At 38.4% G+C, this 25,857-nt stretch overlaps 1 protein-coding gene across 4 annotated transcripts in view; it reads right to left on the bottom strand.

Annotated features, from left to right (window-relative positions):
* GTDC1 (glycosyltransferase like domain containing 1) overlaps window positions 1-25,857 on the bottom strand; it is a 313,164-nt gene that overhangs the window by 248,862 nt on the left and 38,445 nt on the right. For 2 of the 4 annotated variants that reach the window (XM_036320156.1, XM_036320159.1), the window contains exons 2-4: window positions 25,118-25,199; window positions 6,524-6,588; window positions 3,448-3,650 (exon numbers count right to left, since the gene is read on the bottom strand). In XM_036320156.1, coding sequence (XP_036176049.1) covers window positions 3,448-3,650; window positions 6,524-6,588; window positions 25,118-25,157 — 308 coding nt within the window. In that variant the 5' untranslated portion in view covers window positions 25,158-25,199. The remainder of the gene's footprint in view (window positions 1-3,447; window positions 3,651-6,523; window positions 6,589-25,117; window positions 25,200-25,857) is intronic. The other 2 variants (XM_036320158.1, XM_036320157.1) reach the window with 1 other exon arrangement.

Raw genomic sequence — 25,857 nt, 5'->3', positions numbered from 1 at the left:
GTTGACCCTAGAACAAATGACACACATTTCAGAATACAAAATTAAGGCATATCCCCAAAAACATCCTTCTGCATTTTGCAGTTTCCAGAGGGCAAGGCTTTCATATAACCTAGAAGTTAGAATAATTACCCACTACTTCTGAGAAAAATAACGTCCGGAGCTTTTGTAATCTATAATAATATTATACAGCACCAAATGTGGAGCAAGACGCATCCTTTCAGCTGTCAAGATGAAGTAGACCCAAACTGATGAATTAAGCTGAAGCATTTATCCTTTTAGTAATAACATATTTTCCACATAACAAGCTTCTAACAGTGACTACATGTACAGAAGTTAGAAAATAACATGTGTGCCTGCACTCAAGGCCTTTCTCATCAGACACATTCCTACTGGTTCACAGTGATTTCGCATAGTAGGCAAGATTAGTGCTTATTCATTTTTTTCTTTATGAATTTTGATGGTTTCATTTCCCAAATGTACAAAGAAAAAGTAACTGGAAAACAAAAACCTTTCATACCTTTAAAAGTCTCTGCAGAGATCAGATCAACCTGGGGTAATAGAAGATTACTCTAGCCCTGGCTGGTTTGGCTCAGTAGAGAGAGCGTCAGCCTGTGGACTGAAGGGTCCCGGGTTCGATTCTGGCCAAGGGCACATGCCCAGGTTGCAAGCTCAGTCCCCAGTGGGGGGAGTGCATGAGGTAGCCAGTCAATGATTCCCTCTCATCACTGATGTTTCTATCTCTCTCTCCCTCTCCCTTCCTCTCTAAAATCAATAAAAATATATATATTTTTTTAAAAGATTACTCTAGCACAGCCGTGGGCAAACTACGGCCTGCGGGCCGGATCCGGCCCGTTTGAAATGAATAAAACGAAGAAAAAAAAAGATCGTATCCTTTTATGTAATGATGTTTACTTTGAATTTATACTAGTTCACACAAACACTCCATCCATGCTTTTGTTCCGGCCCTCCGGTCCAGTTTAAGAACCATTGCAGCCCTCAAGTCAAAAAGTTTGCCCACCCCTGCTCTAGCACCTCAATGTAGGATTGAGTGAACATATTTTTTAACTTACTGTAAGTTTTCAAGCTGCTGCTATCTGTCCAAAAGTATTTGAAAGAGCTATTTGGTAAAGAGTTACACGTTATCATTGGTCAAATATAACGGTAAGTTAAACTGGTGAGCTCTATCTCTTAGTGAAGTCTGATTAGATGAACAGAGTTAACTGCATGGCTTATATGGCTGACCCTGAAAGATCACAGATACCACGGTGGGGACCTGGAGGTTCTGGCGACATCACGATCTCTCAGAAATCTACTTCCCACGTAAGCCTGCTTCAAACAGCAGTGTGAGGTTTATCCTCAAATGCTTCAGGCCTAAGAGGGAGTGGGCAGAGAAGTGTTGGTTTGCCTGCCATCTACATACATGTATTTGTAATACAATCCTCTCATTCTGAAAAACTGCATAATCAAAATGAAATCTGATAGCAGATACAGCATTGATTCATTTCAATGTTCAAGTCACTGTAGAAATTTATTATATCAAATGGTAATGTTAAATGAAAACGTGCCACCATAAAGTCAGCCAAATTACTTGACCTCAAGTAATACAAACATAACCAGTGCAGCAAAAACAATTAAATGAGATGGGAAAGCAACTATAAACAGTCAGATTTTAATACAGCAATAGTCTTATCATTGCCTTTAAAACTTTTATACGGATCCATTCATTGATATGTCTCATACTATTAGTGAATCAACAATATTCACTTACTAGTAGTCATATGAGAATACAAAACGTTAAATTATGTAAGGAAAAATACAGTTTAGATTAGAAAAATACAAAATTCTTAATATGCCACCAAACCATGTTTTACCTTTAGAATCGCAAGCAATGTGACTAGAGTGCCCACAACTATTCCATCTGCAACCTGAATTCTCAGAGACGATGCACGGTTTTTATTCACCAAAAGCGTTGTTCTCTGAACTCTTCAAATCACTACTAAGCACAGCAACCTACATTTAAATTTCAGGCTCCTGTCTCCCTGTGACTGCTCCACCTCACGCACAGCAGGGATATGGCTACAGAGGCCAAGGTGGGCACTGCAGCCGGCATCGTGCCCTTTCTCTAAAAACCTGTCTGCTAACTCCATTCTTTATCAGCCTGGCACTTCCACTCCTGCTAAACCCATGCCATCCTGCCCAGGGTGGCAAGAACATCAGATATGTAACCCACAGCAGGATAATCTTCACTAACTTAACAATCAAGAGATACTCGGCAGTGCATACAAACAGAATAAAGAGGTAGAAATGTCCAAGGGGATTCCATTCTACTTATTCCTCCTAGGACTATAATCAGTATTTCTCATCCGTCTTTTCAATATGTCCCATAAGACTTTCTTTTTTTTAATATATTTATTTTTTCCATCACCATTTATCCCCTCTATACCGTCTTCCACCTCTACCTCCCTTTCCCCCACTACAATCGCCACACTGTTGTCCATGTCTCAGTTCTCTCTGTTTCTGTTTTGCTCAATCCCTGTACTCCCCAGCACCTCACCACCACCACCACCACCACCACCAGAGCTGTCTGCCTGCTTTCTATGAGTCTGTCTCTATTTTGCTTGGTAGTTCAGTTTGTCCATGAGATTCCACATATGAGTGAAATTATATGGCACTTGTCTTTCTCTGACTGGCTCATTTCACTTAGCACATTGTTCTCCAGGTCCATCCATGCTGTGGCAAAGGGTAAAGTTTCTTCCTTTTTATGGCTGAGTAGCATTCCATTGTGTAAATGTACCACAGCATTTTTATCTACCCATAAGACCTTCTAATAGATGCCCCTATTAGTGAGAATCAGAATCCATTAGTGAGGTCTCCGGATCCACTCATCCTTCAAGATTAAACAAAGGCTCCCAACTATAAAAAGCCACCTCCAGTTTGTCACAGTTAAAACCAACTTCTCCATTTTCCATACTTTCACTTCATGCACGTGTCTATCTCTATCTCAATAGTCCTTCAAGCCTGTAAGGGCACGGACTTTGGTCATATCCATCTTTGAAACCTTAGTTCCTAGCATAGAGCAGACACAATAAACTCAACTAAAACAGCATATTCACTGTTGTGGAGGCATTGGAGGTTGTGGAGCCAAAAAAATAAAACAGAGCTCAAGACCAACTCTCTCGGCCAAAAAGTGTCATCCAGACCCACATGCGTGCATATGGGACAATCGCAAGACAAAGGAGAAGAGTCGTGTAGGTTCTAAATGTGGGCACTTTCCCATGGAGGAGGGGCCCTGAGAGTGCAAAGTGCTCCCCTGCTCTCTGCTGTCTGTACTGGTGTCGTACTAACCAGTTCCAGCCGGAGGACACCTCACGGACTCCGATAGAGAAGCACCATCCTTACACAGGGACCTTAGAAAAAAACTGGAGATGCAGCCTGCAGGCTGATTACCTGTAATGCTCACTGACGGGAATGTGCTGAGAGAAGTACAAAGCCGATGTCCGCGCTCTCCAATGCCACTTCTTTGCAGGAAGAGTGTAAAGGACACAGTCTTCCAATTCTTCTTGGAGCAGGTCCACCAGCTGTTTATGGGACCCTCCATAGAATGCTTCAATGAGGAGAATACTCATTGGCCCTTCAACCCGACTCAGATTCTAGATAATAAGCAAAAAAATGCATCTTTCAAATATATGTGTATGTGTAGAAAGATTTTTTAAATACAAATAACTTAAGATATTATACCCAGTAAGTACAAATAATTTATAGATGCATTATTTTATAAGAAATACGTGTGTCCCACTATTTAACAAAGCATATAACACTTAAGGTTGGTATTTTTGCAATCAATATGATTGCATCATTCATGTTAGTAAGAGGACATGAAGGATGTTTTCTTTTCCTGATTTGTTTTCTTCATGCCCTAAGATTACTTCCAGAAGGACTCAGTTTCCCTCCTACCTTAGGAAGTATAAGTCCCTCTCCTGCTGTGGTCACTACTTCCTAGTTGAAACGGCTTTGATCGGACTCAGTAAACTCCAGACTGGCTTGGCCTAGAGTTGTATTGAGTCTTGGACTGTCTTCTTCTCCAAGAGCCCTTCATGGGTAAGGCCCTTCCAGTTCAGATAGTCTCTGATTCTGTAATTCTCATGTTAATCCATTTTTAAATTCACCAGCTATCACTACCCTCAATGAACCCATATTTATAAGAGAGCACATTCATATTCAAATCTCAATTCTCTAGTGTTATAAATCTTAGGATACAATTTCTTAAGACAGTAGACATACGTTGACCACTTCCTCACAATTGTATATAGCCCACTCCCAAAGAAAGACCAACGAAATGAAGTAAAGCTATATGCCAGTGAATCAACAAGGTTTCTACAACCTTTCCTTAACAAATCTGAGGGATAATGTTATCATTAAAAACATGGTAAATTTTTCATCACAGAGAACTGGTTAGCAAGAAATTTTTATTTGAATAGTATCACTTTTGTTAATGTGCTAGTGAAATAAAAATATATGTAAGAATATAAAAACTTTTATATACATTTCAATGTATATGCTATTTCCTATTGGAAGTAAGGAAGAAAAATATTGCTTTAAAAAATACACCAGCCTGGACAGTGTGCTCAGTGGTTGACCATCCACCTATGAACCAGAAGGTCACGGTTTGATTCCCAGTCAAGGCACATGCCCAGGTTGGGGGCTCACTCCCCACTAAGGGGCATGCAGGAGTCAGCCAATTGATGTTTCTCTCTATATATCCCTCTCCCTTCCTCTTTCTAAAAAGTAAATAAAAACATTTTTAAAAAATAAAATAAAAAATATTCCATAGGTGTGAATGTCCTTTTATGACTAAAGAAAACACCACTTAAAAATGGCATATTCCTTTTCCTAATAATTTTGTTCCATAAAATTAGTCTAAACAATGCAGGGGTGATCTTCACTAGTAAAACTGTACTTCACCTTGCTCAGACAAAGCCATGCCTCTTAAATTGCATTCCAAAGCAAAAAGTCTCAAATGGTTCTCAAAAAAGTGCCAGAAGTGAATAAAAGCTTATTTCTTGATCTCTCAGTCACCCGAGGAGCAGTTTGGAGGACAAGTATACAAACATGTTATAATTATCTGCAAAATGAGAAACAGTGTTCCTTGGATGGAAAAGGCATAAACCCGGGGTCAGGGAGATATAAATTTGGAGCTTGGCTCCATCACTTCCTAGCTGAATGACCTTGGACAAGTTACCTCACTTTCTGGGCCTCAGTCGCACCTTCCCTAAAGTGGGGACACCAGACATAACCACAGAGGCGTGAAGATAAAATTGTGGCACAGTAGTTTATGATCAGTAATAAGGTATTTTGCTCCTCCCATTATGACTATAAATCACCTTACTTAAGGACAAAGAATATCTTCATATCATCCAGCATTTTAAAATGAGTAATTTTTAATCATGACCTCCTATCCACCAAGGACGGGTCAGAAAGATAGAGACACACATGCAACTGGTAAACAGTGGGTGTTACCCATTCCTCAACAGCAGCTTGCACAGCAAATATGATTTTAAAGGCGCCACTGGTTTTGTGGCTAAGAAGGAAGCTCAGAGGCTGAGCTATGCAGAGGCTCAAATTTTTTCAGGCCAGCTGGGGAGAGGCTTCAACTCTAATCACACTCCAAGTTTAACAAAACGGTAGCCATTAATCCTTCAAATGAGAGAAGCTTCTAGAAAGTAACTAGAGAGAGCAATAAAAGGCAGTTTTGAAAATGATATCAAAGGTTTCAAGAAAGAGAGAATAAAAGCAGCTTAACATTAATTGGCTTACTAGATCACATCACAGATATCTACCATCTTGCTTTATTTCCTCTGACCTAATCATGCTAAGGTGTATATGCACTGTCTATTCTTAAAAGGTCTCTAAAAGAAGCTTGTAAAAATCACCTGAGATATTTCCTCAAGTGACAGGATGGAAAAAAACACTCTAAAGAATATTTCACTCATATAAACCTCAAACAAAGCAACTTTGACTTTAGCGGGGGGGGGGGGGGGGGGCGGGGGGGGGGCGAGCTTTCTGATTTTTCATTACTCTACCCTTTTCCATGATTAATCTAGAGCACGTATTATGCCATATAGTTACAGATGTTTCTTATGGGCCTGAATCATGAGTTATCTGCAAACTGTGGAGGCAGTATGTGTAGGTGCTGCTGGAGATTCAAGAGAATCAGTACGCAGAACTGAACACCGAGCATGTGGGAGGTTGAAAAATAGAAAAGGGGGGGAAAAAGATTATAGCTATAGAAGTTTTCCACCCCTTTAATAGCTCAGTAAGAACAGTGAAATGCACAGGTTTGAACTGGCGTTTACTTGAGCATTTTGCTAGTGGCCAATGGGTGTGCCTGCATTTGGGGTATTTTTCTAGGGAGAGTAACTATGTCCTACCATCTCTGAAAACTATACTTAGTGGCTTTGATTCATGGAAATTTGTTCTGCTTGTTTTGTGGAGACAGACATATCCTGGCAGCTCCCCCACTTACTTCTATTGCAACTTTTGTGGCAAGAAGAAAATGTGTTCTTCCCTGTGGTCTTCTTAAAGCACAACCTGGAAGAAAGATGATACCCATTAGGTACACGCAAAAGAAGGAAGCTGAGTTTTAAATATAAGATTTAAACCAAATGTCATTACAGCACATTAAAGAACAGTTCAAATGCTTAAGCTGTGCTTAGTTTTGTTTTAGAAAACATTGCTTGAGACACATAAACATGAGGTTAAAAAAACACTTTGTTAAAAAGGATTTTTGCCATTATGCTAGAGTTTGTTGAAAGATAAAGAGAGTGTGTTATTTGCCCATTTTAGCAAGACTCCCAGAAAACTGCATCGGTCATCCTGATACCACAGATGCTCACAAGCAAGTCAGGTGAACACAGCCAGTTTTGCACATTAGGAAGGGGTACCAGAGAGTGAGTCCTCGGGAGCGGCAGGAGCAGGGCCCCAACACTGAAGGTTCTTACTCCGAAACAAGCAGAGGTCCTTCGTGGCAGTGACCACGTGTTTGCCAAAAGATGGTGGGTGAACGGACATGCAGACAAAGATCTTACATGGGTGCCTGGGTGAATGCATCTATTAACGCGTTTGCACAAGTACAATCACAGATATTAAACCCTTGAAACATTTAAACTGCATAAGTCTATCAGAAGTAGGGTGTGGCATTTTAAAAGAAAGAAATGGCGCGCGCGCACACACACACACACACACACACACAAAATACTTCTTACATTGGAGAAAAAAATACCAATCAGAAAGCACAAGTCCTTTCCTCATGACACTATAATGATGGTATTCTATGACATTAAGAAAAGAATAAACAGCCAATTCATTTTTGCCATTTATATGCTGCTCTCCCTAAAAGAGCATATACAATGTTTTGGATAAATTTTATCAACATTTTTTGGGGTGGGGGTGGGAGCCTGGTAGAAGGGGGCAAAGGGAGAAAAATGGGGGACATCTGTAATATTCTCAATAAAATAAATTTTTAAAAAAATTTTATCAACTTTTAAATTTCTCTACTTAAACAAGTAAACTTCAGTTAAAAAAACAAAACAAAAAAAACAAAACAAAAAAAACCTCATTTTTTCAGCATATTTTATTCCCCAGTGATACCAATAAGTGAGATTCTACTATACCATTAAATTTTATGGAAGTTTAATTCATTATTTATAGTATGATTTAATGATACCTGGTTACATGCTAAACACTAAATTGGCAATATAAAATGAGTAAATATGATAGTTATGACATAGAAATTTTGAACAACTTCAAATTCTATTTAAGATCACCAGAGGTCAAAATGATCTAATTATCAGCTTTTCCAAAAAGTTTGTATTAATAATTAAAAGGGGATGAAAAGTGAGAAATCAAAAGAGTATTCCAGAGAAACATTTTGACCAAAATAAGAATGTGCCACCAGTCATTTCAGTTAAACACTAATAATGCATTGGTTAGGTCACTGAGAACAAAAGTAGCCTGAAACCAATGCTGTGAATATTTTTAAATTGTTATTAAAACTTTTCGTCATTGTACCTGCGTTTATTTCCAGCTTGACCCAATTTCTTTATTCCCTGAGCCATGAACATTTTCAAGGTGAACTACATTTTTGTCTACCTACTCTAGCACTTACAACTGCTGTGGTAGTTGAGTATTTTTTTTTTTTTTTACACTACAGATAAAGGAAAATCACAATATGTCACTGATGTATTGAAAAAGATGTGCTAAGTAGAAATACATCGTGTGGACTTTCTAAAAGTTATCCTAAATCACATTAGAAACCTACAATTAGCCCGCATCCATGATGTCAATTGGGTTACCTATAATATTTAAATAAATTTCCAACCAAATACCAAGTAAAAATTTTAAATCAGAGGAATCGTTGTATGAATATATTCCACAGACACCTTACTGCTATTAGTTGTAGGAAGGTATAGTTTCAGTGACGATGGTTCTAACGGTTTTAATCCCACACACATGAGAAATTGATTCCACAGGTTAATGTGCATATGGCTTGATACCTTACACTTGCACCAATTACTGAAACTCTATTTTCTATTCACCTATAAGCAATATTAGGAAAAGTAAGCTTGGCAGGGCAAACACCAGTGAGCTTACACACTAACTGCTTTAAGGTGGGGAAAGTAAAGTTGAGTAGGATTTCCCAATAGGTCATCAGAGGTTTACCTGGTATTTTCTGACTGACCCCTTTCCTTCTGCACCTCCACCCACCAACTCCAACACTTGCAGCTTCTATTTAAAAAGCAACTAATAACCCAGCAGGATAAAATAGGGCAGTACTGAGAAAAGTTAGTGTTACCTTCCAGCCCACTCACTTACTTTAATGATTCATCAGGGAAACCCCTGTTGTTAAAATATACCTGAAATCTCATTAAATAGTAAAAAAATAAGCATGAAAAGATTTCTGCTTTGAAACATGTCACCACTGATTCCCCTAGCAGAACCTATGAAGGGTGAATATGTAGTGAAAATACATTTTGCTAAAAAATAGTTTCCTCAAAGTATTACACTACATTCATTATCATTGTGGGGAAGGGGTGTCTATGAAATGGTTTGGGGGTTTTTAACTTTTAAAAATTAGGCACAGCAAATTCATGCTTACCCCTAAAACCTCAATGTGACCTCTGAAAACTTAAATATAATCTGGCATGAAATGCAGAGTAATAACCTTGCAATCCTAAAACTATAGGCACTGATAATATTCTAGCTGCATAAGTAGAGAAAGTTTAGCTAATAGTAAGGAATGAGTCAGATTCCTGAACACTGGTTTGAATTGAAGAAAATGCATCATGGAAACTAATCATTATTCCATTAACTGATTATAGGACATACAACCTAACATTCATCATATCTTGTATACTATATGTACTTAAATAGCAATATTTAAAAAATCTTGAGTTAATAAAGAAAAAGATGTAGTCCTCTATTAATTTATCCGCCGCCCCCCCCCCCCCCCCCGACACACACACACATGCTATGGATGTTCTAATTTCTTCAACTGAATTTTGTTTACTGTTGAGGTAACTAAAAGAACTGAGGATTTATGCAAGATTTGGTAAGAAGACTTGTAAGCCATATTCTTTGTGAGATCATTTAAAACCATTTTAAAATATACTTTTCCAACTATATGATTTGCAATGATATTTTAACACATGCTCTTTTCAAATTTACAGTCTGATATACATATATGGCTATTTAAATTTTCCTAACAAATATTTTCACTCTTTCTCAATTTGGAATTTAACTTTCTGTTTAAAAATATCAGTCACTTCTTCCATGACTTGAATTAATCCAAAGTCTTGGTTATGACTGTCAGCAACAAATGTAAAATCAACAAATAATTTGATATGCCTGAACTATGACATCATTCACTTGTTTTCAAATATGCATAATTTCCACAAATAACTACATGTGTATATATTACAATTTATTACCTTACATTTTTATAAAGTTACATTCCAGGTTATATAGCAAAATTATAAATAACTATGAAAATTTTTGTGAGAAGTTTGCTGGTTTAATTTCAGGGACAAATAAAATGCTAACCTTCTTTCAAGTTTTCATTGCTACTAATTTCATGAAGAACTTCAAACTATAAAAGTAACAATGAATTAGTTCTACTGAATACTAAAAATGTTCCCAATCTGCTGACATTTTAAAACATGGCAGTAGAGGTATGCATCGATAGAATGTTATACACCAGAAAATCATCTCATCACTCAATTGACCTACCCTAACGAGATTACCCTTTTAACTATAGCTCCGCGCTACCACACAGTCTGGGTCCTGTCACACCATTCTCCAGAAGCCAGCCACAAATAACCTTCCAAAATGCAAATCTGACCATAAAGCGACACGCTCAAACATCTTCAGTGTCTCTCCACCATCTAAAGATAAAACCCAAGGCCCTACACAGTGCAGTTACAGCCTTCCTTTCCAGCCCCTTCCTTCCTTTCTCTACATTAGACCCTCTCACCCCCCTCCCACTTTAATTTCTCTTCCCTCACTTCTGCAGACTTGGCACCACAGCAACACCAAGTACTCACACTCATGTAGCTTTTTTTTTTTTTTAATCTATTTCTATTGATTTCAGAGAGGAAGGGAGAGAGAGAGCAATGTCAATAATGAGAGAGAATCATTGATTGGCTGTCTCCTACACGCCCCACACTGGGGATCAAGCCCCCAACTGGGGCATGTGCCCTGCCAGGAATTGAACTGTGACCTCCTGGTTCATAGGTTGATGCTCAACCACTGAGCCATGCCTAACCAGGCTATGTTACACTTCTATGACTTCACATCTTTATCTCTTTTCAATCAGCCTTCTCTTCATGTTCACTTAATGAACTTTTCTTAAAATTTCTGCTCATGAATCATCAATTCTATGAAGCCTTTCCCTGAACTTCTCTTAGCATGGCTTCCTTTCTACTTTGTACAGTAGTATTTGACTTGCTTCACTCTATTTCCATGCCTTGCTTCCCCAAGGGACTATGAAAATCTGGAGGATGGGGACCATGACATTATCTTCCGGGGACTAGCCCATGATCTGTTTTTGTAGAGCTGAACGGAACATCAGGGGGAAATGGGAAGTTGATTCTGCCTTTAAAGTGGCATTGCTTTCACTTAGCGCAGGTCCGGAGCAATCAGGTGTCAGCCAGCACTACACTTGCTTCTAATGATTTCCCATTGTTCCTAAAGATGAAACTAAATCAAGCCATCAGCATATCTGAACACATTTTATTATATTCTCTTTCAAATAATGATTCTTTTTTCTTATTGTTCACAGAAATCAGAATTTATTGGAAATAATGTTTTATGTAGATGTGTGTTTATCTTAACCTACTAACATAACAGAAGCAACGATGGCTAAGCAATTAAGAGAAACACTATGAGCAAAGCCAGTTTGATGGCTGAGAATATCTGAGATCCGTGAATTCTGAAAATCATATGCAGTTTTTTAATCTGTTTGATCTACTCTTGCTGTAGTTTAATACTAGAAGTGGAAGTAGGATGAGAAGCCAATTCCCTCACCATCAATCTGGAGTTCCCATTCCACATTTAGTAATTAGGCTGTTATTTAATGGGGAAGACAAAGACAGTTTTAAATACTTTCTGCCAACAATTATCCATTTTATAAAAGTTTGACAAGATGAAAAATGTATTTGCTTTCTTGAGATGGCATTTCTCCAAGGCTCCCACCTTCCTGAAAGGGGCTGCAAATCAGCTCAGCGGGAGAAAACTGGGTGACCCGACACATTGGGATACGGATCCCAAGGAGAGATCCGAGTGTGTCATAGAATTACAGGTGGGGGGAACGCAGCTGCCACTGCTGTCCACCCACTATTCTGTAATAGAGGAAGAAGTGGAGTGAGATCAAGAGTCTTCTGACTCATTATTCCTATGTCTTCCCATTACTCCTCACTGCAGGACAGAAGTAAAAAGAGGCCTCCATTTCCTAGTCTTTGAAGTTTTGGGGTTAAATATCAATGTTTAAGAATTATGAATACATAAATGATATCTATTGCAACATCCTAATATATAAAGGCCCAGGGCTCTAACGACTGATCATGACTGAAGGCTGATCAACCCAAAAGTCCTTCAGTCAGCCCCAGTGCTGACTGCCCTGCTGCAGCCTGGCGACTCAGCACTGACTGCCCAGGGGGCTAAGACCCAGAGAAAGAGGCAGGGTCTGATCTGAAGCCTCAGTTGCAGCTGTTGATCAGTACTTGTCTCTCTCTGTCTCTCCCTCTTTCTTTGTGAGCTTCACCAGCAGCCAGGCCTCTCTTTCTCTCCAGGCCTTGGCCGGGGCTGCTGTTCAGCCCCGCCTCTCTGATCAAGCCTGGAGATAGGCCCAGAGATGCTGACTGGCATAGGAAGTGACCAATCAGAACCAAATGTGGGTGCTGTGAAGAACCAATGGCTGCCTAGGAGGCGGAGCTTCTGACACTGACTGGCATAGGAACCGACCAATCATAACCAAATGTGTGTGCTGTGGGGAGCCAATGGCTACCCAGGAGGCGGAGCTTCTGATACTGACTGGCATAGACAAGGACCAATCATAATCAAATGTGTGTGCTGTGGGGAGCCAATGGCTACCCAGGATGCGCAGCTTCTGACGCTGACTGGCATAGAAACCAACCAATCAGAACCAAATCTGGGTGCTGTGGGGAGCCAATGGCTGCCTAGGAGGCAGAGCTTTTGACACTGACTGGCATAGAAACCAACCAACCAGAACCAAATCTGGGTGCTATTGGGAGCCAATGGCTGCCTAGGAGGCAGAGCTTTTGATGCTGACTGGCATAGAAACCGACCAATCAGAACCAAATTGGCCAGCAGACGAGGGCAGTTGGGGGTGAGATCAGGCCTGCAGGAGAGGGCAGTTGGGGGCAACCAGGCTGGCAGGGGAGGGCAGTTAGGGGCAATCAGGCAGGCAGGCAGGTGAGCAGTTAGGAGCCAGCGGTCCCAGATTGCAGGAGGGATGTCCTGTGGGATCGGGCCTAAACCGGCAGTCGGACACCCCCAAGAGGTCCCTAATTGGAGAGGGTGCAGACTGGGCTGAGGGAACCCCTCCTCCGTGCACGAATTTTGTGCACCGGGCCTCTAGTATATTTATAAGCATGTGGAATATGAATGTCACTATAAGGTCATCAATACAGGTATTACATATTATCCTATAGAATAAAAGCCTAATATGCAAATTGTCCCTTCGACTGGGAGCTCGACCAGTGAGTTTGACCCAGGGCTGGGCCAGCTGGCCAGCCTCCTGCAGCCCCTCCCCCCGGCCGGCCCCACCCCGGCCTGTGGCAATGGCGGCAGGCGGCCAGGGGAAGGGAGATCCTGGCCAGCAGCCAGCAGCCACTAGGGACCCTACCCATGCACAGATTTTGTGCACTGGGCCTTTAATATTTAATAATACTTCCCAATAGTTTGTAAATCCAGGACATCAGTGATATAAGTCACACAAAACTGAATACCATGTAGTTAGGGTGAAAAAACTCAAACTTTTGTCCTAATCTCTTGTGATTCCTTCCAGAATCCAGCATAATCTTCCCTCTCCTGACCTCACAATCCTTATCCTTCATGCCTTCCCAGCTCTAAACTGACCTCTTTTTGACAGGATAATAGGCCTTGAGTTCTGGGATGGAAGAAAGCCAATATCCAAGGTTCACATGACAAGAAAGGTTTGCTCTGGAACATAAGGTCAACTATATAGCTACATTACGTACGTAATTTACTACAGTCACCATCAAATAAAGCCCAAATCCACTTGATGTAATAATCTAGTACTTCTTTGTACTTACCACTTGTAGGCTAGGTTTATATGAGTGATTACACAACATCTGCATCCTCCACTGGGCATTCAGTTCCAGGAGGAGAGGGACCAGGTCTGCTTGCTTACCACTACATCCCCAACACTTAGCAAACAGAAAGTGTTCAACAAATGTGAGCTGAGACAATAAACCATAAAACCCTTTAGCTATGGCATTGACAATTTCTTCCTAATTCATCCAAGATCTATATTATTATCAACCACAAACAATCACCTCTTACTACCATTAATTACTACTTATTCATGTTATCACCATCTAAAGGTAACAGGTGGCATCTTATTGTATCTAACCTTGCACAACTCATCCTAAGGAAAACAGTTCCACTGACAGCGTTGCTGTGGGGTGTAGAAGCCGTGTTTCATGCCATGGGCAGCTGTCTTCTCTGACTGCTGGTCTCTATAACAATATTTCACACAAGGACAGTCAAGTCTATGACCTGAAAGAATTCAACTGGTTCAATCATTAGACAGGCATTTTTTATTGGACAGGAGCATTTTCTTGCTACCCTGCATTGGCTTCTCTGTCAAAATTTAACACAGACTTGGTTTGTGCAAGGTAATTATAAATATACACACCAAGTACGTTGAAAATAAAATGATTAATTTTTTAAATATACTGGCACTAGTGAGTCTACTAACATCTTTTAAGAACTGAATCAGTATTAACTGAATAAAAAATTTTGGAGAAGTTTCCCTCTCCAAGTGGGAGGCACATACCACATTTTCTGTTAATTTTGAAACAGAAATAGCAGGGTTACTCTAACACACAAACATTCTCAACGTCCTATTTGAAGTACAACAACCCAAGCAAACATGGGTGGCATTCCCTTGATGAGTTGAAATAAATGTCACCAAGTATAAAGTTCTGGATTTATTCACTTCCAGTGAAGAATGAAAAGGACGCAATCTCAGAACTCAATCTATTTATCAGTAAGGGGAAATCCACTTAAAAGAAATGCAAAATCCTAGCAGTTCAGGAAGCAAAAGAATATCAGTAAACACTTGGGAGAAGAAAGAAATTTCCATACAGGACTAAAGGCCTAGAAATAGATATCCCTACTACCAAGGTTAGATGCCGTTAGTGTTTTTAATAATTCATTTTATATAAATGAAAGTTGCCCTGCAGTTACAGAGCTTTTAAATAGTATTTGGGAGTGTGAGATAAAGGCACTATCAGAATCTGTTGTTTAAGATCCAAATCAATATAAACCATGTTTTAAAGATGTATATCAATTAAAATATTTAGTGAGACTTCTCTCATCTCCAAAGTTCCACATGAACATAGTAATTTACTAGAAGTAGGATTAAAGTATACTTTCTTCTACTTATTTATTGCAGCAGCTCTTTTCTTAATTGCAGTACCTTTTTCAAGAATGCTGATCTGTCAATGGTCTTAAGGCATTTACTTATGGTTTAAGAAGCTGACAGTAGAAAAACTAGATAGAATCTAGAAATTTTAAGTGATAAAATGTAAAAAGCCTAGAAGCCCAGTTTAGACGGGTGCTAAGTAAAACAGAAGTGGTAATGAGAGCTGTATCACTATTTTTAAATATCACAAGGGGCATATTATTAGCTACCCACTATTATAAGGAAAAGAGTCAGTCTGATAATAATAGACTGGGATTTTAAAATCCTGTAGACATTTGAGATGAAGACTGTTGAGTAAAGAAAAGGCATCCAACGACAACAGCGTACAGTTTCTGGAAGGTCTGTTATGCTCCAGTTTCTGCAGAGGAAGCACGGGCTTGCCCCTATCATCTGACACACACGTTTCCCCTGGATAACAGATAAGGAGCGGTAGCTCAAAGTTTCCTGATTGGAGCAAGCACCATGACTTTTATCTATTTAGTGGCCTTGTCTGTCACTATTATCTCTCTATCAACCTGTTTTTCAAGGAGACATTCCAATGATATAAATATTTTGTCTAATGAAGCAGAGACCCTCCAGTAACGGATATTCATTACAAACTACCCAAAATCACACTTTGCATCCTCATCATCTCTTAAGGAAGTAATTTCATACTTGGCAAACGGTGTTCAAACAGAGTACAGTTGTTCAGGAGTTAATTAATTCCCTCTTGCATCAGTATCCAGAATATATGTACCATGTTTGGGACCATAAGTCTCTCGACTGGGTTAATTAGCATTCACAGTTAACAAACAGCCTGAATCTTTGTAGAAAAAGATAATAACTTAAACTCCCAAAACTAGGTACATAATATCCAGAATTTTATATAATAGCTGTTCAATTGACCTTAGTAGTATTGTAAAGGAATACGTTGCTTCCCCTTATCATTCCACTGGCTCAATGCTTCCTCGTGTCCCTTGCCCGATGTGGTTCTGAAACTTTACTTGCAAGAACTACATTTAAAATAAATCCCTTCACATTGTTCAGAGTAGATGCCTGCTCGGTGCAACGAGCTACTTCTCCCAGGAGCAACAGGTGATAAAATTTCAGCCATCTGCAGAGTAGATGAGAATAGTTTGCGAATTAAAAGGACCCTTTTCAAATTCTGAAAACACAGCCTGAAGGCTGCTCTCTCCTCTACTAAGCCTTGAAAACTGTGCATGTCCTTTGATGCAACAACACTACTTCTAGTAATTAACCCTGAAAATTGTCAAGAATCTTTATTGAAATATTTGCCCATAACTGAAAATCAAAATATCCAACAAAAAAGGATCCCTTGTGATTAAAAGACTATGATCAAAAATCATAGTGAAGAATATTGATTGGCATGGGAAATGTTTCATATTGCATGAATGAATGAGATAAATATATATATAAAAACATGATGAAATGAATAAAGGTGAGAGTGCACATACACACAGGTACATGTAATCTTTGATGGTGGAATTATGAGTGATTCTGTTTTTCTCTTTGTGCTTCATTTAATTCTTCATGTTATCTTCATTGAATGTCTCAACTTGCAATTAAAAGAAACTATAAATTTTTCTTAACTTTAGGGAAGGAGGCCAAATTGTTTGAAATAAGCCAATTACTGAAGGCTCATTCCCCTCCAGGAGCTTGCAAATAGTTCTCAAATTATTCTAACTACTATTGCTATCAAGAAATTTATTAAAAAGCTAATCAGCAAGGGTTAAACTAATGGAGCTATAGCTACTTACAAACACTATAATTTGGTTTTGTAAGTAACTTTGTAAAAAGCATAAAATAAAATACTCAATTAATTTTAAAATGTACTTGAATTATTAAATAATTACAAACAGATCAAGGTCTTTATTCATATACCAGATGCCCAATGCACGAAAATTGTGCAAGAGTAGGCCTTCCTTCCCCCGGCTGCCGACACCCGGCCCTCTGACACCCAGGACCCGGGCTTCCCTCGCAGCCCTGGCTTCGTCCAGAAGGTCGTCCTTAAGGACATCCAGTCTAATTAGCATATTACGTTTTTATTATTATAGATAAGAAATCTGGAGTTGTACTTTGACCGAGTGTTTTAGAAACTAAAATACTATTCTGGTACTTATAGTTTTGAATAGGAATATGGGAAAACCTAGTGCAAACCAAAAGTTTTAAAGTTCAAGTAAAATGTCAAGATTAATTTGTGTCTTTAATAATTAGGTATGGCTCTTGAAATAAGAGAAAATATTTAATTAAAGTGAATAAAATTGAAGAGAACTCCCAGTTTCACACTTAATTTCCTAAGTGTCTGTATTAAGAAAGCAGGAAAATGTTATTGCATAATCATCCATATGTGTTACACATGTTAAAAAAAAATAAAGGAAAAAAAGAAAAGGACTGATTGGATATTCAACTAATAGAAACACAGTCTTGCAATTTTAAAAGACTGCCTTCTCTTATAACCACTCAGATTTTCCCTACATTTATATACATGCAATAGGTGAATGAATGCTCAATAAATATTAACCCAGTGGCAACTCAGGCTTGGTAGTGAAATATTTGTAAAATGAAACCTCCAGATTCTAATACTTTCACCATTTAAACACCATGTTTCATTTTCAAGTAATAAAAACTAACACTATTATTCCTGGTATTATTTTCTAACATAAGCATTTCATTTTTAAAGTCACCTACACTGAAAAACTTAACTTACAAATCTAGGAAAAACAACCTACCACTAAAAGTATACAGAAAACATAAAAATAGTCATGAAAATGTGAACTATGTAAATACAAACATTAGAGACTAGCTTATCATTTCATCTCTTTTTAAACAATGTACCTATCAATATATAACGTAATGTATTTTAAAATTTGCGTGAAGTTGGTACGAAAAGGAAACTCTAATCTTCAGAAAGCGCCTTGTAGAATTTCTTAACTTTATTACCACTTTGTTGACTCTCTCCCAGAGCAGATCACCCCCAACATTAGCCCTCTGACCTTATGAGAAAGTGACAAAATTTACGGTGGAAAAAAATGAGTTTTTATGGGTTTCCAAAAAGGAATTCTTATGCCACTAAAAGCCATATAATAATATTGATTTAATAACCAACTTTTTTACTGCCAAATCACAGACTTAACATTTCTAGAGAAATATCCAAGTGAATTTGCAGTAAAATACAATGAAAGAGAAGCTTGAGCTCATGATAAACAGTCTATGATCTCTTTGCAAACTTTAAATATACATATAAAATGATTTTGAAAATCAGATCTTTAAAGTTTTCCATATCCCAATTTTTTACCCAATTTTTACTGACTGACCCTCCTCCCAGCGTTGATCAAAAGTCAGTTATTAGCTCCCACCTTTCTGAAAATTTATTTTCCATGCCTGTTTCTAGTTTCCTTCTGTTTTAAAGGCAAATATCCACTGTACAAAAAAATAATCATTATTTTCTTGTAAAGTCATCCTCAAAAATCAATTAGAATATTCAAAATATTCCATTCTCACTAATGAAAATAAGTTGCTTGCTGAAATGACACTCTTCCATTTCACTGCCCTAAAAATTAAGCTGGCATGGATAATAAAAGTGTTTTCTTACTGGATATGCTTGGCATTCAAATATTTTTAAAACAAATACTAATCCACAATTAGATTTCACAGTGCAATCTATAGAAAATAGAATTTGTTTTTATTTTTCTGAGAGCAATACAGTTTGATATTAACGTCAGAAAAGTTATAACAACGACATCGCTTGCATAAACCTATAAACAAACATGCAGATGCATGTTTATTATCCTTTTTAGTCTGATTTTGACCATTCATTTAGTAAATATTTCTTGTGCCTACTATGTGCCCATGGTTGTTCCAGGTGCTTGCAGATAAATCCGGCAACAAAACAAATGTCCCTGTTACCGCAGGAATGTCTTTCTAATTGGAGTAAAAAGACAATCATCGAGTAACTGTACATCAGATGATGGCAGGTGCTATAAAAAACAATAACACAGGGTAATGGAGAGTAAGGGTCGCTGAGAACTGGGATTGGGGAAGGGCGGTATTTTAGTTAGGGTTATCAGAGAGCACCTAGCTGATGATAGGACATCTACACAAAAACCAGAGGACGTGAGGGAGTGGGCAATGCAGATCTGGATCTAAACCTTCCAGGCAGGAGGCAGAGCAAGACCCGGAGATGGAACACGCTTTGGCATGTGCAGAGAGTAGGAAGGTCTTTGCGACTGCAGAGCCTAAACAAATTCGCTTTATTCAACAAGCATTTATTGAATGATTACATTCTAAAAAATCATGCTGAGTGTTTTGTGATATGAAGATGACCCACATATAGTTTCTGGCCTCAGGCCTGGATAAAATTACAATACAGAGTGATAAATGTTATAAAACATTTGAGCTGGGTCTCAAAGAGCGACCAATAGCGAGTTCTACTTCAGAGAGATGAACCCGGAGTCCAGGAAGGACAGAGAGCCAAAATTCCAACTACAAAGGCGAGCTGAAGAGATGTGCGGAGACTCTTGGCTCACTCAGCAATCAGTCAACCCTCTTCTTTTGCTTTCTTGCAGAATTCAGGCTCACATACTTTATTTCCCAGGTGTGGGGGAGGGAGGCGTGGCCCGAAGTCTTCCAAAATGATGTAGGTGGAAAGAAGGCTCAACACTGGAACGTGACCTCCATTGGGAGCAAAGACACGGCTGCATAACTCTGAACAATTCAACAGCGCACAGGGCTTTTAGCTGACCCACGCCAAGCCTCTGGTGCCAACCCACCCCAACCCTCCTGGTCCCAGCCTTCCTCATCATCTTCAACCTGAATGACATTTCATGTCTTCCATTTTTCCTCTGAAACCTACAGGTATCTTTGTGTCAGTCCTCTACTCAAAACTAGGTTTGTTTCCTCAGGAGAAAGAGAGAATTACTTAAGAAAGAAGACCTCTTATGGTTTGGTTCCAAGCTCTTTCTTTGCCTCAGTTCCCATCACTCTCATAGATACATCCCTATTCCACACAATAGACTCCTTGACCTTTTTCAAACAGTCCATGCGCATCCCCACCTCCAAGCAGCTAGGACTGTTTGTTCTTCCTGGAATCCTTTCACCTTTACCACCTGTCACATTTCTATGTATAGTTCAAGACTCCATTCAAATTCCATCTCATCCATGAAGGCTTACATCAAATGCTCACCCATCTTCTGCCAATCAGAAGTAATTCCTCCTTCATACCTCAATTAGAGCAGTGGCCTCAATCCCACCTATGCTATAGTGACATAATGCATATGTGTATCTTCCCAACCAGATTTCAGTTCTGTGGCAGCAAAGTGTGTGCACAATGCATGTGTCTATCTATTTATAACCAGCAAAGTACCTCGCACACAACAGGCATTCACTTAATCTATTCTGAATTTTGGTCAGTGGGCTGCAGTAAATCCTCACCTTATGAAGGAGGGGATAAAATAGGTATTCCTGGATTGAAAATTACAGCAGCATCAAAAAGTGAATTAATTGTCCAGGCATCACCTCTGCATTCACCTAGTCACCTAAGGTCTAAATCACTGCAGGTATCATTCAATGAGAAGGTAAAGACAACAAAAAGTAAACTCTGAGTCAGGGGTCCTCAAACTACAGCCCACAGGCCACATGCAAATACAAATATTGTATTTGTTCCTGTTTTGTTTTTTTTTTACTTCAAAATAAGATATGTGCAGTGTGCATAGGAATTTGTTCATAGTTTTTTTTTAAACTATAGTCCGGCCCTCCAGCGGTCTGAGGGACATTGAACTGGCCCCCTGTTTAAAAAGTTTGAGAATCCCTGCTCTGAGTGCTACTGGGCAGCATAAAAAAAATAAAGAGGAATAGGGAAAGGCAAGGCATAAAGCTACCTTTATCAGCAAGCATTTCCAAGGGATACTAAGACAATTCATTTAACAAATATTTACTAAGTGCCAGATGTTACACTGATCGCTGAGAACACAAAGGTGAAAACAGAGAAAGGGCTGAATTTTTACATGCAATATTTTTAAGTGCAAAGTGTTGACCTATAAATTATTGCTTCCTAAAGTATGACCAAAAGAACAGCTTATAAGGGCCAAAACGGACTGACTGTCGATACCCGACTCTGAGTCTAAAAGTAGGAAACTTAGCTTGCCTAAATTGGGATTATGTAGGAACTCTCTCCCACGACTGCTTCTGAATGTTAAAAGGGCTTCCTTTATTTTCACTGACTATAAACTGCTCAGATAGAAAATTTGAGTTCCAGATAATTGAATACATTCCCTGCACTGAGATAAGTTCTATCCATGCACAGGTTGTTTTAGTAATTAAGGTACCAGCTACTCTGCCATCATGAATGAAAAGGGAGGAATTTATTAAAATGGTGTCATATAGAGGTGTTGTATGGGTTATAGCGGATAGTTGTTTGCTTTGTCCGCTGGGGTCAAAATTACAGAATCAGCATGGAAATACAACAAAAGGAGTTCAGGTTAGTCATTGGAGGACTTGTGAGGCACCGATTCACTACCAAGTTACACTGTGACCCATTTCTTCTGAAGATTTTGAAAGAGGCAACCTGCTTTATTTTAAGACAGTTTAGGGCAAAGCAAGCAGATGTAAAGATGAATTCTTAGGGTTTCTTTCAGAGATGCTTTCTCTTCTATGTAACCAACCATGTGCATGTGTATTAAAAAAAATATGACACTGTCACGCTAAGAATTAAAAAAATAATATAACCAAAATGTCATCTAAGATAAAATCTGATTTATTGTGCCCTTACTCATGAGGCTTTCAAGGACATAATAATTCCTTCTTGTAAATCAACATCAATAATATAAATTATCAAATGACCTGTTTGCCTTATGAATAAATTCAAGTTGCTTATTTTTTAAAAAAAAAAAACCCTGATATATTAATATGTGACTACTACAATATCCTTGTTTAAACAATTGTCTTCCCATAGAGTTTAAAAGAAATATAGTTTTATTTACTCATGGGATAACATACTCTAACAAAAGCATTGGTACTAATTCATTTTGAGGATTTTCCTTTAACTTTTATAATTGAATATTTTCCACTCAAAGCAACTTTGACATCTTTACATTGATGCCCTCTTAACAATAACAAACAATTCTATAAAATTAGTTCTAACCGGTTTGGCTCAGTGGATAGAGCGTCAGCCTGCGGACTCAAAGGTCCCAGGTTCGATTCCGGTCAAGGGCATGTACCTTGGCTGTGGGCACATCCCCAGTAGGGAGTGTGCAGGGGGCAGCTGATTGATGTTTCTCTCTCATCGATGTTTCTAACTCTCTATCCCTCTCCCTTCTTCTCTGTAAAAAAATCAATAAAATATATTTTTAAAAAATTAGTCCATAGCCCCTCACGAATTAAAAATATTACTGTATCCTTTACATATACAAATGCCAATCATATTAACAAATGTATTTCTTAATATTCACTTATCCATTCATTCATTCAACAAGTAATTATTGAGGGCTAAATGTAAGCACTGTGCTAAGTGTAAAGATGACATAATTACAGTTTCTGTCCTCAGACATAGAAACATAACACTACAATACCAAAACATATCTATTGGGCATCAAAAGGGAACCAAGAGCAAGTAACTATATAAACCAAGTATCCCCAAAGTTCCAAGGTCCAAGCAACTAAGTATGCAAAATAATTGAGGAAGGATAGCAGATAGGATGGCTCACTCAACCCTCATTCCAATTCTCCTTCTCCTCGCCTTCCTCCAAAATAGAGGCTGGAAAGTGAAAGCGGTTTTTATCTCCTAGAGAAAGTGATGTGACACACTTTGGCCAATGAGATGTAGGTGGAAGTCCACTGAGCAGGCATCCCTTTTGAAAGAAAAAGAGAAAGCTCCCCATGAAGAAAGGTTTGTAAGTTCCCTTCTTCCTGCTACAAAATAAACACACTTTCTACAGGGACAAAAAAAAAAAAGTCATCTGTGAATTAGGAAGCAAAAGTTATATGCTAAGGATGGTGGAGAAGGATGCTGTTACCTGGATCTCTGAAGGCATCAGTTACCTGTAAACTAACTGCCTCCGGGTTTCTTCTGACATGAAACAATAAAACCCTTACTCATTTAAGTCATAGTAGATTTTCTACTTGGAGCCAGAGGCATTTTTACCATTAAAGGAAAGCTACTGAGAAGAGGAGATCTTTGAGTTACACTAGCCATGTCTCTTCCTTCTTTGATGTAGGCTGTAATGCAGTCTTTTTTAGCCAGAAGAAATAAAAACAATTTTGAATTTTCATGTCCACAATTATCCTACAATTTTCAGTCATCTAGATTACTTCAATAAACATGTTCCAATTTCTCTGTGGAAACCCATTTCTTGCATAGTCATTATAAGACTTTTATTTCTTTTCCTAACTGAAACCTTCAATCAGCCAAACCTATAAAATAACATTTTTATAGTATGGCATTGGCATAGATAATTCATATATGTAATATAACATACAAATAAATAGCTGAACTTTGGAAAAAACGGGGTAAGAAAACAGAATGGAAAGAGGAAAGAAAGGAAAAAACCAGCTTATTTGAAAGTATAAATGTTTTTTCAGTTTTGTGAGCACTTTATAAAGCAGCTGTATAATAAATGAAGAACCCCAAGATAACAATATTTTTTAATAGAAAGACTCCCCCAACTTGGAATTAGCAATTCTGCTTATGAAAATTTTTCAGAATTAAAAAATATATAGCCAACAAATATATAGCGTCCAATTCACCACTAGCATTATTAAATTATTATAATATCCCACCTATCTCTAGTAAACTCCCTAAAGTAATAATGTTTCTTTATATAAGTTTCTGTTGGACATATTTTGAATGTGTAGGATTCTTGGGATAGTTTCTACCGTACAGTGCTGAAAAGATTCATTAATTTCAATCACCATCAACTCCCTACGCCACATCTACTTTTTCTGCCTTTTTGTTCAAATATATTTCACTGTGGCCATTCAGAGGAAAATTACACATTCCAATAACATTTGAGTTCCTCTCAGTTGCACTTTCAGTGGTTCAGGGTAATGACAGAGTAAAGAAACGTATTCTTTACAGGCTCTCCTTTTTTTTTCATTTTTCATTTGGTAGCATTTCAGCTTCAAATCTCTTGTGCCAGAAAAGCAATGGGCAATGTCTACTGCTCACCCTAACAGTGTCTTACTTTGGAGAGAAGGAGAGTGAGAGAAGAAATCACTCCCAATCTCACTTCTTAAAGACAATCAGCACATGGAATAAACAATTTCTTTGCTTATTTTTCTAAAATAGAATTATGGAACCATAATTAGTGGGGGGGGGGAGCAAAGGGGGAATAGAATTAGAAAATTTTCAACCATCTTTGAGTGTGAATAGGGGCTAAAGGGGTGAAATTATTGAAAGTCCCAGCCCTAAATTCTCACTGAAATCAGTAAAAAAATAAAAAAAAGTCCTATATTCATAAAACCTGGGGTTTATATATTCCTTGGCATTGTTCATAGGTAGAGGCTTCCTCTGTGAACTAGACAAATGCCACACTCTCTTATCCATGAGACTGACAGAATGGGATAAAGAAGGATAATAAGTATAGTTAGATAACATAAATGCCCTCATTTTAAAACCAGTATTCAAAGACACCCTACAATAATCCATAGGAACTCGAAAGAATATTCAGAGAATGACAAGGCTCCTTTGTTTATATCATCTCAACTTCAATTTCATCTGCAGTTATCTCCTTTCAAACACATATTTCTAGGGCCCTTACATGCTATGAAGTCCTTTTTCTCAGGCCCATTTTTGTCTGGTTATCTTTTTAGGTGCACTAAAGATTGAGTTTACAATAAGCTGAACAGACAGCGTACAGAAAGCTTTTAGAACTATACCATATGGTCCAGGGAAGGGAACAATCTGGACGATCCCCATTTCAGTCTGCAAGCTCGTCCACCTCTATAACACATTGTACCACTGTAATAAAATATTAAGATGGAAACGTAAAAGTGAAAATAGTCTATCTTTAGCATTACCAGGCAACCGAAAATTTACCGATAAACTTAATAAACATTTACTTTAATTTATATTCTGCAACACCAGGCATACAAACCTAGGCCACTATTCACTAAAAACAATATTTCGGCAGGGATGTGTGTGGGTATTCAACTTATGCTTCAGAAATTTGGAAGGGAAAAAAAACCAAAATACTTTTACAAGGGGCATATTGGCAGGAGCTGATGTAACAGATGACACATTCTTGGAAATCAAATAAAAGCAATAGGGAAATACCCATTGTTGCCTGGTGAAGGCCTAATCACATGGACACAGCTGGAACCAATGTAGATCACTCATTAATAAAATGGTATTGTAGTAGCCACTTTTTGATGCATTTCTCTTGCTGCTGTAGCCAAATCTCTGAATCTCTTTGTTTGGTGTTAGTAAGGCTGTTTTACTGGGAAATACAAGATTTAGGAGAGTGCGGGGGAAACCTGCTCTCATGCTGAAAAGGAGACTAGCTCAAAAAGCTAAATGTCACTGTACCTTGCAATCAACTTACACTCTCAGCAGCTTAAAATATGCAGCGTAAACCTGAAAAGGAGGAACTCGTATGGTACTATGGATAAAAAGTGAG

The sequence above is a fragment of the Myotis myotis genome, unplaced genomic scaffold (genome assembly GCF_014108235.1).
Source record: "Myotis myotis isolate mMyoMyo1 unplaced genomic scaffold, mMyoMyo1.p scaffold_m19_p_8, whole genome shotgun sequence".
NCBI lineage: Eukaryota > Metazoa > Chordata > Mammalia > Chiroptera > Vespertilionidae > Myotis > Myotis myotis.
Note: the sequence above shows the minus strand (reverse complement) of the source record. Positions and strands in the feature narration are given on the sequence as shown.